Consider the following 13,570-nt stretch of genomic DNA (forward strand, 5'->3'; position numbering starts at 1 on the left):
AATAAGTGAGCGCAAAAGGCTGAAACATACCACATGAAGAAATGAGCACTGTAGTTACACTAATCATATCAATTTTAGGGTATCTACATTTAAAAGTGGAGCAAAGAGAGAGAGAGAGACAGAGACAGAGAGACAGAGACAGAGACAGAGACAGAGACAGAGACAGAGAGGAATGCTCAGACATGAGTCCTCTGTCTGTTGGGCAGTTTTCATGAAGTTCCCTATTGAGTCTTGGACGCAAGGCCTTTGCCCACAAACTATGTGGCATCTTGCGGCCAGTTTTAATGATATCTTCTTTTAGGTGAAATCATGTTGGATGCAGTGTGCATCTGCACCCAAGATAATTCTTGTCCTATGAAAAATCTTTATTAGTGAAAACATGACAGTTTACAGTTATGATGATAATACACTTAAAAACAAGATATGAAAGAATCCGTTACATGGGAAGCTACTCACATATTTTCTGTCTACTTTGCGGAATCCATCAATAACAAACAAGCTGTGTCTTAAGCAACAATTTAAAATATACTCTATCTTCATAATGCATAGCAAAAACATAATTGCCTTTATGGTTTTAATATAATACTAAAACTCAATGTTTTGTAGATTTATTTTGATTAGCCCATCACATTAGTTAAGGAAGATAGAAAATATAGTACTAAATTAAATAGTTCTTTAAAACATGTCTGCTGATAAATACTTTTACATGTATTAAATTAGACATAAAACATACACATTCCTTCATATACATACGAGCTTTTCAAAGAATAGACATACTCTTTTCAATGTAAACATTTAAAAAATATAGTTTTTTTTTAATGGACCATTTTACAGTGCAGTGGTGGGTCTGTCTGGTGTTCTAGTCAACAGCCGTTCTCCGCATTTTATCAGCTAATTCTGTCCTTACTTCAATGTGCTTTTCTAAATTTTGTACTTCGTGTGGAAGATTAATGTCCCAAATAAACAAGCAGGATTGTATCTCTGTAATGAAAAAAAAAAGAAACAATATTTCAAAGATCTAGTATAAAACATTTTTATTAATTTATATTTACATGTTCTGAACAAATGTATAGACATAAATTCATGTACGAAGTTATCACTATTACAAAACAAGTTCCCTTTGGAATTGTTAATCACATACTACGAAGCTCTTGAATTTAAGAAGTGCATTTCAAAACCTAGTATTTCATTTACTGAAAGAAATAGAGTTATTTCAAATATTGTTCAATGTTGGACATCATAGAAATATCCTTATGAAAATACAGCATCAGGACAAATACTGCACTTAATTTAAACTTGACTGAGTTCTCACTTTACAGAAGCTGTTACCACGAGCACTTCAGGAAGGAAGAAAGGAACATTAACACTCCTGATGCTAAAATTCAATTTTGAAAATGTCTGAGTTGTTTGCATTTTAAAGCACGAATTGCAATTGCTGATGGGAGCCAATGATGGACAAGTGTTCTCTGCAAAGCCTGAAGACGCGAGTAAGAACTCTGGGGCCGACATGGTGGAAAAATGGAGCCCACTCTTTCCTGTTGTCCTCTGACCTTCACACACGAGCTGTAACATGCATGCACGCAGACATACAGTGCTGAACGTAGAATGTGCGATGCGCTAACGGCTCACTGCATAGTGTGCACTTCCATCTCACGCCACGCGCTCTTCGGCGTACAGCGCAATGTTAAGTGTTACCTTTTTGTTCTTCGGTACCGTCTGCAGTCTTCCGCTTGTACCCCAAAACCAGCACGACGTTTTTAAGGCTTCCTTTACCAAAACAAAACATAGAAGATGTCTGTTAAAAAAAATAATGCCTTAAATTCAACTTTTAAAAGTTCAGCTGTCCACATCTTAAACCAAAATACACTGGCCGGAGTTGACGCCACTGTTCTTCGGGGCACACTTCAGTGATGCACAAGAACCTCTCCAACAGATCAGCAGTTTTTAAAGAAAACGCATGATAGTTATAGGAATGTGAGGCAGCTGTTTACTCTTTTTTTTTAACTTTTATTAATTACACTTTATTCACTTTGTATCCCCCCCTAAAAACCCTTCCCTCCTCCCCTCCTAATTCCACCTTCTCTCCCCCTTCTTCACGCATGCCCTTCCCCAAGTCCACTGATAGGCGAGGTCCCCCTCTCCTTCCTTCTGATCTTAGTCTATCAGATCTCATCAGGAGTGGCTGCATTGTCATCTTTTGTGGCCTGGTAAGACTGCTCCCCCCTCAGGGGGAGGTGATCAAAGAGCAGGCCAATCGGTTTATGTCAGAGACAGTCCCTGTTCCCGTTACTATGGAACCCACTTGGACACTGAACTGCCATAGGCTACATCTGTGCAGGGGTTCTAGGTTATCTCCATGCATGGTACTTGGTTGTACTGTTTACTCTTTCTTATACTTAATTCCTACCCAGAGTTAAAACATTAGATGAGAGGAAACTTGGGAAAGTGTGTTCATCAAATCAGGGCACAAACATGAGGCACCTGGAAAGCAAGGTGTTGTAAATACTGGGTCTTTGGCAGGGTCCTAAAAATACAGATTAAACCTCCCAATCTATGTGGGGTTTATGCTCTAATAAAAATGTGGTCCTGAATGGGAAAAATCATAATTGCTCAATGTTATGCCAGTGGTGGTATTCAAAAGCCAAAAGAAGGAATTCAATTTAACCACCACCACGTCGGTCGAGATTCAACATGTGCGCTACTGCATCAGAAAGCAGGACCAGACAGACTGACTTAACCCAAGTAAGCAAAGAAAGAACCACTCGTTCTAATTCTTCAGGCAGGATAGAGCCCTGTGGGAAAAAAAGTAAAAAGAAAAGTGCCCAGCCATGGAGACAGACAGGTAACTAAGCACCAGTAAACAATGGGTGTTTCAACTCACCTTGTCTTTAAGATCAGTCATAACCCACTCCACTGACTACATCGGTAGCAGGGGCCAACCACTCAGACACAAAAGTGCAGAAAAACCAAAGCCGTGACGTTAACAGTTGGCAGAAAGTGGCTGGGGTTCTATCACCTGGTATCTCCCTCTCTGGCTGTGTAAGACGGTTCAGAATCCCAAACATGTCTAATTCTGGCTCACACTGGCAGCTCTGATATCCACAGCTGAAATGTCCCCACAGGACAGGGGAAACTTCTGTTAGTGCCACGTTTATTCCTCATTTAACAAGCGCTTCCCTTTCCACTTGCTAATGTTCGTAAGCCTTGCTTTGGGGGCTACCGTGATATTTTGTCATTGGGTTTGCATACAAGGGGCAATTATTCTCTCCTAAATAAAATGACTCATCAAAGGAAGATACCGAAAAACTCCTTTGTGAAAAATATATTACACCTGGTATCCTAATTTATTTATGTTTAAGTGAGGAAAAAAATACTAACAAGACTAGAAACAAAAGCTTGGATAAAAGTTAAAGTTACCAGAGCTTATGGAGCTCCATGTGCATTGTTCTAAGAATGAAAATTTATTTAAAGAATAAAACACAAGCAGGAATCTGGCAAGGGTGGGAAACTTAGGCTAAGCTTAAAATGAACATTTGTTTGACTTATTTGGTGAAAAGTGAGAATATGCGCATCCCCTTTTGCCTTAGATTTAAAGAAAAAGTGTCTCTCCCCTTCAGTGTTAACTGGCCATATCCGGAGGGTATCTCAGTGCTGGTTTCACTGTGGGACTCCCTAAAGCGTTACAAGTGGCATCAGGAAGTCACATCAAAGAGAAGATTTTATTTTTAAAAATTGGCACATTTCGTCATCATAAAGGAAATGGACACATCTAAAGGAAATGGACTTGCCTAATTGTGCTGTGGCCATGGCTCTCACAGAATCACAGAAGTTATGAATGGTGCGTATGACTCGGCGAGTAGAGAGATCCAGGAGTAAGATGTGGCCTCCCCCAGTTCCGATCCAGAGAGCCGTGTTCTTCTGCAGGCAGAGAGCTTTCACCCTCCCGGAGTAGGACAGCTTGTGTTTGGACTCCTTGTTTGTTTTTACCATCACCTCCCTAGAACCATAAAGAATGTATTTATGCCTAGCTTTATCAGCCCTTTGGAGACTTAGGAGATTTGCCTACGCATGTCCAGCTTACTAAAATTTTAAACTGCGAACATGGCAATAAAGTCATCTCTTGGAATTTTGGACTCAGGTTTCCTGGCTTTAGTTAATCATAGGCATTCTAATTCTTTCTTTGAAACAACATAGCATTTCCATGAAGCTTGCATACATCCTACCCTCAATTTATTATTATTATACAATTTATTCAATTTGTACCCAGGTTGTAGCTCTCTCTTTCATTTCCTACCAGTCCCACCCCCCTTCCCTCTTCCTCCCCTATCCCTCTTCTTTAGTCCACTGATAGAGGAGGTCTTCCTCCCCTACTATCTCACCCTAGCCTCTCAGGTCTCATTAGGACTGCCTGGATCCTCTTTTTCTGTGGGCTGGCCTGGTCGCCCCACCAAGGGGAAGGGATCAAAGAACAGGCAACCAATTTCATGTCAGAGACTGGCCCTGATCCCCTTACTAGGAAATCCACATGGAGACTGAGCTGTCTATGGGCTACATCTGAGCAAAGGGCCTAGGTTCTCTCCATGCATAGTCCTCAGATGATGTATTAGTCTCTGCAGGACCCCCTGGGCCCAGATTTTTTGCTTTGTTTTTCTCCTTGTGGAGCTCCCGTACTCTCCAGGTCTTTCTTATGGCCTTGCCATAGGACTCCCTGTGCTCTGCCCAGTGTTTAGCTGTGAGACTCTACATCTGCTTCAATCTCCTGCTGGGACTGAAGACACTCATGGTATATACACACTTATTAGCAGATGTTAGACATATAATAGAGGATAAACATACGAAAATCTACAGACCCAAAGAAGCTAAATAGCAAGGAGGCCTCTAGGGAAGACACTTAATTCTCACTCAGAAGGGCAAACAAGGAGAGACAGCAGAAGTAGTAGAAGGGAGGGGACAGGATGGGAGCCTACCACAGAGGGCCTCTGAAAGGCTCCACCCAACTCCAGATGAGCTCTGAATGACTCATTGTACTTCTGTAATGTAAATGCTGTGTAAATAGCTCTTATGCTGTATTGTTTAGGGAATAATGACTGGAACGGAGCCTGCACATACAAAGTCAGTAAACATGCAAGCATCAGGATTCTGTTTTGGAAGCAAAACCTGGAGAAATGGCTGCATGCTCTGAGTACCATTAGGGTCTGCAGAGCCAAATTGTTTAACACAGAAAGCACATTCCTTTACTTGGAGTTGTCAGAGATAAGGGCTATTGTGTTAACTTCTCAACTTTAAAAAAACCCTCAAATGAATAAGGTGGATGTCAATTTTTGTACTGAATATTATACAATATAATTATTTACTATAAATATGATGATTTTTCCCAGTATCTGTGTAAAGGAGTTAGCTTCAATGCTCCCTATGAAGTCCAACAATTACAAAGAAAAATAAGTCGCTTACATTCAAATATATATATATATATATATATATATATATATATATAAAGATATGTATGTATATATGTAAGGTATATATGTGTGTATATTTATTTAAGATATATGTGTATATACAGGTATGTAAGATATATGTATATACACATATATCAATACATTTTTGCCTAGATTCAATGAATAGTCTAATAATATGTATCAAAAATAAGTCACTGAGATAAAACAGAACACTAAAACTTCTGGAACTTCTCTAACCAAGGGAGTCTACCAGGCAGAACTATCATCCCTTTTGACCTCGTCTCCTCAAAATCCAGAGGGAAAGCTTCAAAAGTCTCTTTGGGAAGGTGAACTGTGAAGTCTTGTTTCAGGAGCGTGATGGGTCATCTGTCACATTCTCCACAGTATAAAAACTCATTCAGTCAGATAAGAATAGAGCAGAGTGAAGTGAATGGACGGGGATTGGGCCGTGGCTCAGCTTCTCTAGAGTGGTGGATGGACCCTGCCCACCGACCTGCCTGGTCTCAAGTCTACATCTCATCCCTGCCTCCAAGTCCAGGAGGGCTGCACCCCACACCTCCTTTTATTTTGTGGCTTTTTTTTTCTTTAGAGTGCCGTATTCTTGAACCTCTAATTTAATTGTAAGTAATATTATTTGATACTGTGTCAAAGATCTCTAGGTAGCAGTGAATGTGGTATGCATTTATTTCTCTCTCATATATTACATCCTGACCACAGCCTATCTTTTCATTAGAAATATATTCTATATAATTCCATGAACAGATTGTTCAATCCCCCCCATTCTATTTTCCCAAAATTAAATGTAAAGAATACTAAAGGATGTGCTAACAAAGAATTAGCAACTTTCTTCGCTATTTTTTTTTTTGAACAATTTCCCTAAAAGAGAGGGATAAAGAAAAGGAAGGCACAATTCTTTTCTCTGTGGCCCTGGCTTATAAAAACAGGGGTGAAATAACCAATGCACTTACTTTAAGAAGTGCACACAGTCTATTAATTCACAGAGCTTTTCAGTCTTCTTGTCCCACACCTCGACCACGGGGCTGTTTTTCTTGGCAACATAGAGGGCCGTGTCCACTGCCACTGCTATGATGTTGGAATCACTGAAGGCTGCGTAGGAAAACCTAGGGAGGAGAAAGATTTAAGAAATTATACAGAAAGTTAACAGTATTTTCAAACCAAACAAGCTGCATTATTGTAATTATCACATATTCTCCTTAAGGATTTTGAATGGCCTTGCTGCTTAAGCTATTTTGGCTAAGTGATGTTGGCTGCACTTGACCGTAGAATTCATTTCTGGGTGGATTTTGAAATCAGGTCTGTCAGATTCTGTATGGAATTTTATATTGCATCTTGAATTCTTTAAGAAATACAGTGTTTGTAAATTTTAGTTATTCCAACAGAATCCTTGTTGTCATGAGTGTTTGGAAAACTGAGAATTAGCCTTTTTTTATTTTATGTAAGTTTTTTATTTTAATTTTTTTATTAATTACACTTTATTTACTTTGTATCCTCCCTGTAGTTCCCTCCCTCCTCCTCTCTCAATCCCTCCCTTCCTCCTCCTTCTCCACACATGCCCCTCCCCAAGTCCACTGGTAGGGGAGGTCTTCTTTTCCTTCCTTCTGATCCTAGTCTATTAGGTCTTATCAGGAATGGCTGCAGTGACTTCCTCTGTGGCCTGGTAAGGCTGCTCCCCCCTCAGGAGGAGGTGATCAAAGAGCAGGCCAATCAGTTCATGTCAGAGACAGTTCCTGTTCCTATTACTATGGAACCCACTAGGAAACTGAACTGCCATGAGCTATATCTGTGCAGTTCTGGGTTATCTCCATGCATGCTACTTGGTTGGAGTATCAGTCTCAGGGCAGACCCCTGTGCTCAGATTTTTTGGTTCTGTTGCTCTCCTTGTGGAGTTCCTGTCCCCTCCAGGTCTTACTAACTCCCACTTCTTTCATAAGATTCCCTGCAATCTCCTCAAAGGTTGGCCATAAGTCTCAGCATCTGCTTTGATAGTCTGAAGGACAGAGCCTTTCAGAGGCCCTCTGTGGCCGCTCCTAACTTGTTTCCTGTTTTCTCCTTCTTCTGATGTCCATCCTTTTTGCCTTTCTGGATGGGGATTGAGCATTTTAGCCAGAGTTCTCCCTCTTGATTAGTTTCTTTAGGTGTCAGATTTTAGTAGGTTTATCCTATATTATATGTCTATATGAGTGAGTATATACCGTGTGTGTCTTTCTGCTTCTGGGACAGCTCACTCAGGATGAATGGAATACTACTCAGCAATGAAAAACAAGGAAATCATGAAATTTGCAGGTAAATGATGGAAACTGGAAAAGATCATCCTGAGAATTAGCAACTTTCAACCTAGATTTTTTTTTAAATGTAGAAATAAATTATAGCCACAATGTCTCTAAACTTAAGATAAGCCCACAGCTTTGTTAAGTGTAAGCTAATCAAATATGAAAAAAAAAAGAATTTCCACATAGATTCAAATGAGTACAATGTTTATAGAGCCTTGGAATTTAGAGACTTTATATTTATTGTCTTTGAAAAGAAAACAGGAAGAATTCTCAAATATTTCTCTCCTAACCTTAGACCCTGGTGCCATATAGCTCATAAAGGGACTGGAGACTGTGAGCTCTGCCTGCATGCCAAGCTCCATGTTCATTTTTCAGGTCTCACTTAAACTTCAGCTTCTCTGGAATTCCTTCCTGACTCCTGGTAAAGAATAGGCCAGCCGTTCCCTTTCCCCCTTCTTGCAGGGCTGTAATCTGATAGTCCTACTAAACATAAAGTCTTACTTATTAGTGTCCTTCTCACACTAGACTCTCAATATAACTTCCTAGAAACAAATAGCATATCTTTCCTATACCGAACCAAACCAAACCAGTTCGGTACAGCTGTATCATACATAGCTAAATAGCTTTGCTGTGCTGGGCAATTTGTTCAGTCAGTAGTCAGAAGGATGAATAAACAAAGAGTGAGCTATCGAGGTGAAAGGACATCCAGAAAAAGTGAAAAGCTTCAAAGTTGTAATCAGCTTGCACAGGCTATGAGATTGGCATAGCTACCAAGCAGGTTTTTTATCAAAGCTCATAGAGAACCACTGTGAACAATAGGAGTAAGATTTTACAATAAAAAAACAATAGGGGAGTCGCTGTAAAGAAAAATGCCAGGGGCAGTGAAAGCACAAAGAGAAGGCATTTAACCTACATGCATGGGAGCAGAGGGGCCACAAAGGAGGCAGCATTTGGACTGAAGCAGGCAGAGCAAGAGCTCACGGCAGGGATGCAGACAGAGCTCAAGTGTATGGAAAGGCTGCGGACAACCAGTTTGGGCCATGAAGTTCAAGGGTTTGAGAAACAGCCAGGGAAGTCAAATCACTATGAGAGCAAAGCACAACGCTCTCACGGGTTAGCACCAGTTTCAATACTGAAGAACCAGACACACACAAAACTAGCAAACTCCCTGCTAAAGAGATTTGTGACCAAGAGCTGGTAGCTATTACAATCACAGTTAATGTATTTGAGAGCTCACCAGGTACTAAGCGTTATGTTAACATCCTTACATGAATTTTGTTTAACCTTCTAAATAGGCATTTGGGATGAAGAATAGGACAATATTCAAGTAAGAGTAGAAGGGATACCAATAGATTATTATCCAAGTTAACAAAACCAGTACAGAGCAAAGCCACTATCTGACAGGTAGTTTTTGCTTTTGCCTCCATCCTATGCTGCCTGATACTGAGGAAAACAACAAAAAGAAAAAAAAATAGATTTGGTTAAAATCCAAAGGGAAATCATTCACTGGAGCCTGAAGGACAACTCAGGGACACTCAGCTGCAGACAATGACTGGCATTCCAAAAAACCTGCCTGTAGCTCAGTGGGTATGGGCCCATTCCCACGGGCCCCTCCCTAATCCAGAGTAGACTGTTGATGAGCCCAGCCTTGTGCAGGCCGACAGTAGGCAGTCAGAGCTGCTATGAGGCTGTGACTAAATTGCACCGTCTTTGCCTTACTCAGCGCTCAGTGTTTCAACCATGACCCTGAGCGTAAATGTCTTGTTTAGGATTAAGCGCTCAACCATCACTTATTCTCAGAACCCCACGGTCACACAGATAATCCTGGTTAAACTTAGTGGGTGGAAAGAGACAAGAGACAGAGAGACAGAGCTGAATATTTGATAGGGAATTGTAGGGGAAATGGTAATTACTAGTGTGGAAGGGAGATTTGAGAAAATGAAGTGACAGAAATCAGAACTTACTTTATACATATGTAAAATCCTTAGGGAACAGATTAAAAACAAAGATTTTAAAAATTTGAAAAACATAGTATTTCAAGGCTTATATATTTTACTCTTTTCTGAAACTGGTGTCACTAAATTGGTTGCAATTTTGATAACCAATTATTAAATTTGTAAATTATCATCCTAAAATCCAAGTTTTCTATAATTAGTACTTAAGATAATTGTAAATAACTGAATGTATAAAATCCACAGCTTTATGCATATATACATCAATTTGTAATCCTAATTACAAATTTCTAATTTTAACAATAATTAAAGGATATTTTAATGCCACTGCGATGGCTAGAACTTGCTAAATGTTCTATCAAAGTGGTTTCACCATAAGAGACAAATATTCCGTTTCAAATGATATTTTCGTATCAATGTCGTCTATGCGTAGTTTTATTACTATTACTATTATTCTAAAGAGAAAAACATGAGTAAATGGTAAAGTGGCTCTATAGAAGGAGAATGACTTACAGCTGGTTGGTTCTCGTCTCGATGAGTTTCTGAATGGTGAAATCGCTGGAAAAGGAGAAGACCTTTGTGCCACACCCTCCCCATGTGATGTGTCTTTCGGATGAACTCAGGGACTCACTCAAGCACATCAGGGGTGTACTGACATCGCCTACGTGCAGTGTCTTCAAGGGAGCAGCTCCTTTACACTGCAGAGAGCGAGAAGGCAGACTGAGCGTGCAACGCAATGCCGGGCACTTTTTCACTCTACGGAAATGCTTTCCGTTTTAAGAGACACGCAAATAAGAATTTTAGACACCCTTTCTACCAAGACAGGATTTAGTTAAACTGGCATTCAGGTTATAATCCTCATGATCAAGCTCTTTCCTAGGCAAAGGCTGTCCAGGAAACAGCCTGCTCATCAGAGCTGCTTACGTGACTCTCCAGAGCAGTGGTTCTCAACCTTTCTGATGCTGTTACACTTTAATACCACACACCAGAGGAGCAGTTTCTTGCAACTTCAGAACTGTAATTTTGCTACTGTCATGAATCATAATGTACACATCTGACGTGCTATTCGCAAGGACTCCCAGCCCACAGACTGAGAGCCGCCGCTTTAGATAATTAAAAATTTTTGTTGAGAGGTGGAAGCTAATTGAATAGATGGTGAATTGATGAAGGAATAAAAATTGTAATGACTAAGGGAGTCTCAAGAACAGGAAGTTGAGTGATGTCTCCAGTGCTGAAGAAATGTTTCTTTTGTGTGTGGGAGGAGGAGGCAAGAAAAGGGAGGAAGGGGAGTCAGGCTGGGGAATGAACCCAAGGCATCCTGGATGTTCACTGTGTTCTGAGCTGCGCCTCCAGCCCCCAGTAAGTGAAAATTCAGTGTCTGGGTTTTTTGTTTTGTTTTGTTTTTTTCTGGAATAGTTTTATAAGAAAGCTCTTCATTAATACAGCTTGCACTATCTCCATTTCAAATAGGATTTAATTTCTTGTTACGTTCATTTCACTCATGTAAATCATTTGCTCATGCAGTATTTTCAGAGGATCTATTATATGCTAAATTGTATGGAACAAAAAAAAAGTAGATAACAGGAAAAATATATGTTGCTTGTTATCAGGGATCTGATAATCATATATGGAAAGATACGTAAAACAATGTCTTTAAAATTTTTTATGTAAAATAAATCAATATTTACCTTAACGGTCTTATCTTCAAATATCATTAAATTACCATCAGCGGTTCCCACCAAAAGAAAATTACTTTGCTTGCTGAAAGGAAAAATGCCAAAATTGTTACAAAATAATATTGTTTGATTAACCTGGCATCTAAGCTCTCCCATCTTGGCAAAACTTGTGACAGGTGTCTTCCTGACCATCCCTTCGGCCTTCTCTTGTGGGAGCACAGGGAAGAACACCCATTTCCCAGACTCTGGGAGAGATCAGGGAGCTACTTTCAATAAAAGACAATTAGCAAAGACAGATGGTGAATTCAAGTGAAGAACACTCTGCCATTGTCCACAATATCCTCCACAACTGTAATGCATCCCTGTACCTAATGCTCCCCCACCTTCCTTTCAGTGAAATCATGTTTGGTATCTTCCTCTTACTATGACAGCTTCAAATTAAATCTTCTTTGCTTTTTAACTCAATCCAATTAAAGTTTTCTTCAACCACATCCAAATAATTTCAACTCCAATATTTGCAGTACAGGTTCACATGTCAGGCCCCCAAAGCTTCATGTTTTATATTACTTTTTCTAGTGTTGGCTTACAGCAAAGAAATGTATCAAGTATAATGCTAATGGCCACGGAAATGACCCTGTCTTCTATAATACAGCTCCCAACCTATGACCCATGCCTAAAATTCTGGAACTTAGATATGTTGATTATGGCCTATATACAGTTGAATAGTAAAGCAATTGCCTGGGCATTTATATCTCTTTGGAGTATGGTCCCTATAAGTGATAAAAGTTAAGAGATATGTTTATATACATTACCTATTACCTATTACAATTTTGTTACAATTTATTTTAGCGTGGTAAATGTGGGGTGCACAGTGGTCATGATATGGGTATGGTAGACAGAGGACAACCTGTAAGGCTCAGCCCTCTCCCTCTATCATGTGGGTCCCAGGTATTGAACTCGTGACTTCAGAGTTGAGAGCAAGCATCATTAACTGCCGAGTCACCTCAAAAGCACTTTTAAAAGGAGCTTTACATTTTATAAACACTGTACATTGTTTTGCAAAGGTGATAACTACTATTTCGGTGTTGCTAATACTAAGTTGGTGCTATATTGATGTCTGCATTCAAGGAAAAATAAATGTTCAGCTTTCACATGACACTCCACATGCACACACACACACACACACACACACACACACTCACACACCAAGGCAAGCTGACCAGAGGGAAAATATTAGGATAGCCAGAGCTGAACATGAAAAATAGTTGACATATTTTTATCTGCCTCAGCTATATCTTCATATAGAAAAGTCACAAGTATCACTGTGGTTCCCTCATGATTCTCTTTAAAAGAAGCAAACCAGTGGCAAGCAGTGAAGGTCAAACACACTTTACCAATGTAATAATTTTGCAGATGATTAAAGCACCCGAGATTTCTACAATTTCCTTCAACTGGTGATAGCCGTACCTCTGCTTGGCAAAGGAATTGCAGTACAAACAAGTGACAGAGTCAGTCATCCTTTCCAGGGTGTGCCTCTTTGTCTCGTCTTCCACGTTGATGACCAGCAGAACCCCAGACTGTGTCCCACACACAATCCAGCTCTCTTTCTCAGCAGCAAGATGCACCAAAGCCAAGCACAGTATTCTACTATCAGTAACTTCCTGTTAAAAAGAGAAGAAAATCCAGGAGACAGATCTTACTTAAGCTATCAGATCTTGTGTAGAATGAAAGTATTCTGCTACCAACATACTTAAGTCCGGCTGCCTTTGTGCTCCTGCTTTTACAGTCAGTGCCTATTTTATTCAGTTTGCAACAATAGTTGATATGTAGGTGAAAGATTTTTTTCCTACCTAGTTTCAGAATGTATCTGAATCTGAAATTAAAAGTTGAAAATCATTCTTTTTTTCAGAATTAATTCTTACTTCATTAAGTTCAAGGTTCTTTAACCTTGAGCATAATTTTTGGAACAGTATTTCAAGGCAATGGGCAAAACATCAAGCTGCATTTTTAACTCTCTAAAGTTATGCCTTTCCAGTCTATCGCTCTATCTTGTGAGAGTCAGATACAGGTTTCTTTTGCTCATTCCCCTAATACTGGGAGTGTGGGCTGCCACAAGACCCTGAAATGTGTTATTACACAGCCAAACTTCTAAGCAGATGACCATTAATGACCAACTGACATTGGAGAATGAA

At 39.8% G+C, this 13,570-nt stretch overlaps 1 protein-coding gene across 5 annotated transcripts in view; it reads right to left on the reverse strand.

Moving 5' to 3' along the window:
* Positions 1-341: 341 nt before the first annotated feature.
* Lrrk2 (leucine rich repeat kinase 2) overlaps positions 342-13,570 on the reverse strand; it is a 146,253-nt gene continuing 133,024 nt past the window's right edge. For 4 of the 5 annotated variants that reach the window (XM_060388793.1, XM_060388790.1, XM_060388792.1 and 1 more), the window contains 7 exons: positions 12,846-13,039; positions 11,391-11,463; positions 10,216-10,400; positions 6,428-6,580; positions 3,789-3,997; positions 1,696-1,767; positions 342-981 (listed from right to left, as the gene is read on the reverse strand). In XM_060388793.1, the coding sequence (XP_060244776.1) occupies positions 860-981; positions 1,696-1,767; positions 3,789-3,997; positions 6,428-6,580; positions 10,216-10,400; positions 11,391-11,463; positions 12,846-13,039 (1,008 nt within the window). In that variant the 3' untranslated portion in view covers positions 342-859. Of the gene's footprint in view, positions 982-1,695; positions 1,768-3,784; positions 3,998-6,427; positions 6,581-10,215; positions 10,401-11,390; positions 11,464-12,845; positions 13,040-13,570 lie in introns of all 5 variants that reach the window. The other variant, XM_060388789.1, reaches the window with a different exon arrangement.

The sequence above is a fragment of the Meriones unguiculatus genome, chromosome 8 (assembly GCF_030254825.1).
Source record: "Meriones unguiculatus strain TT.TT164.6M chromosome 8, Bangor_MerUng_6.1, whole genome shotgun sequence".
Taxonomy (NCBI): domain Eukaryota; kingdom Metazoa; phylum Chordata; class Mammalia; order Rodentia; family Muridae; genus Meriones; species Meriones unguiculatus.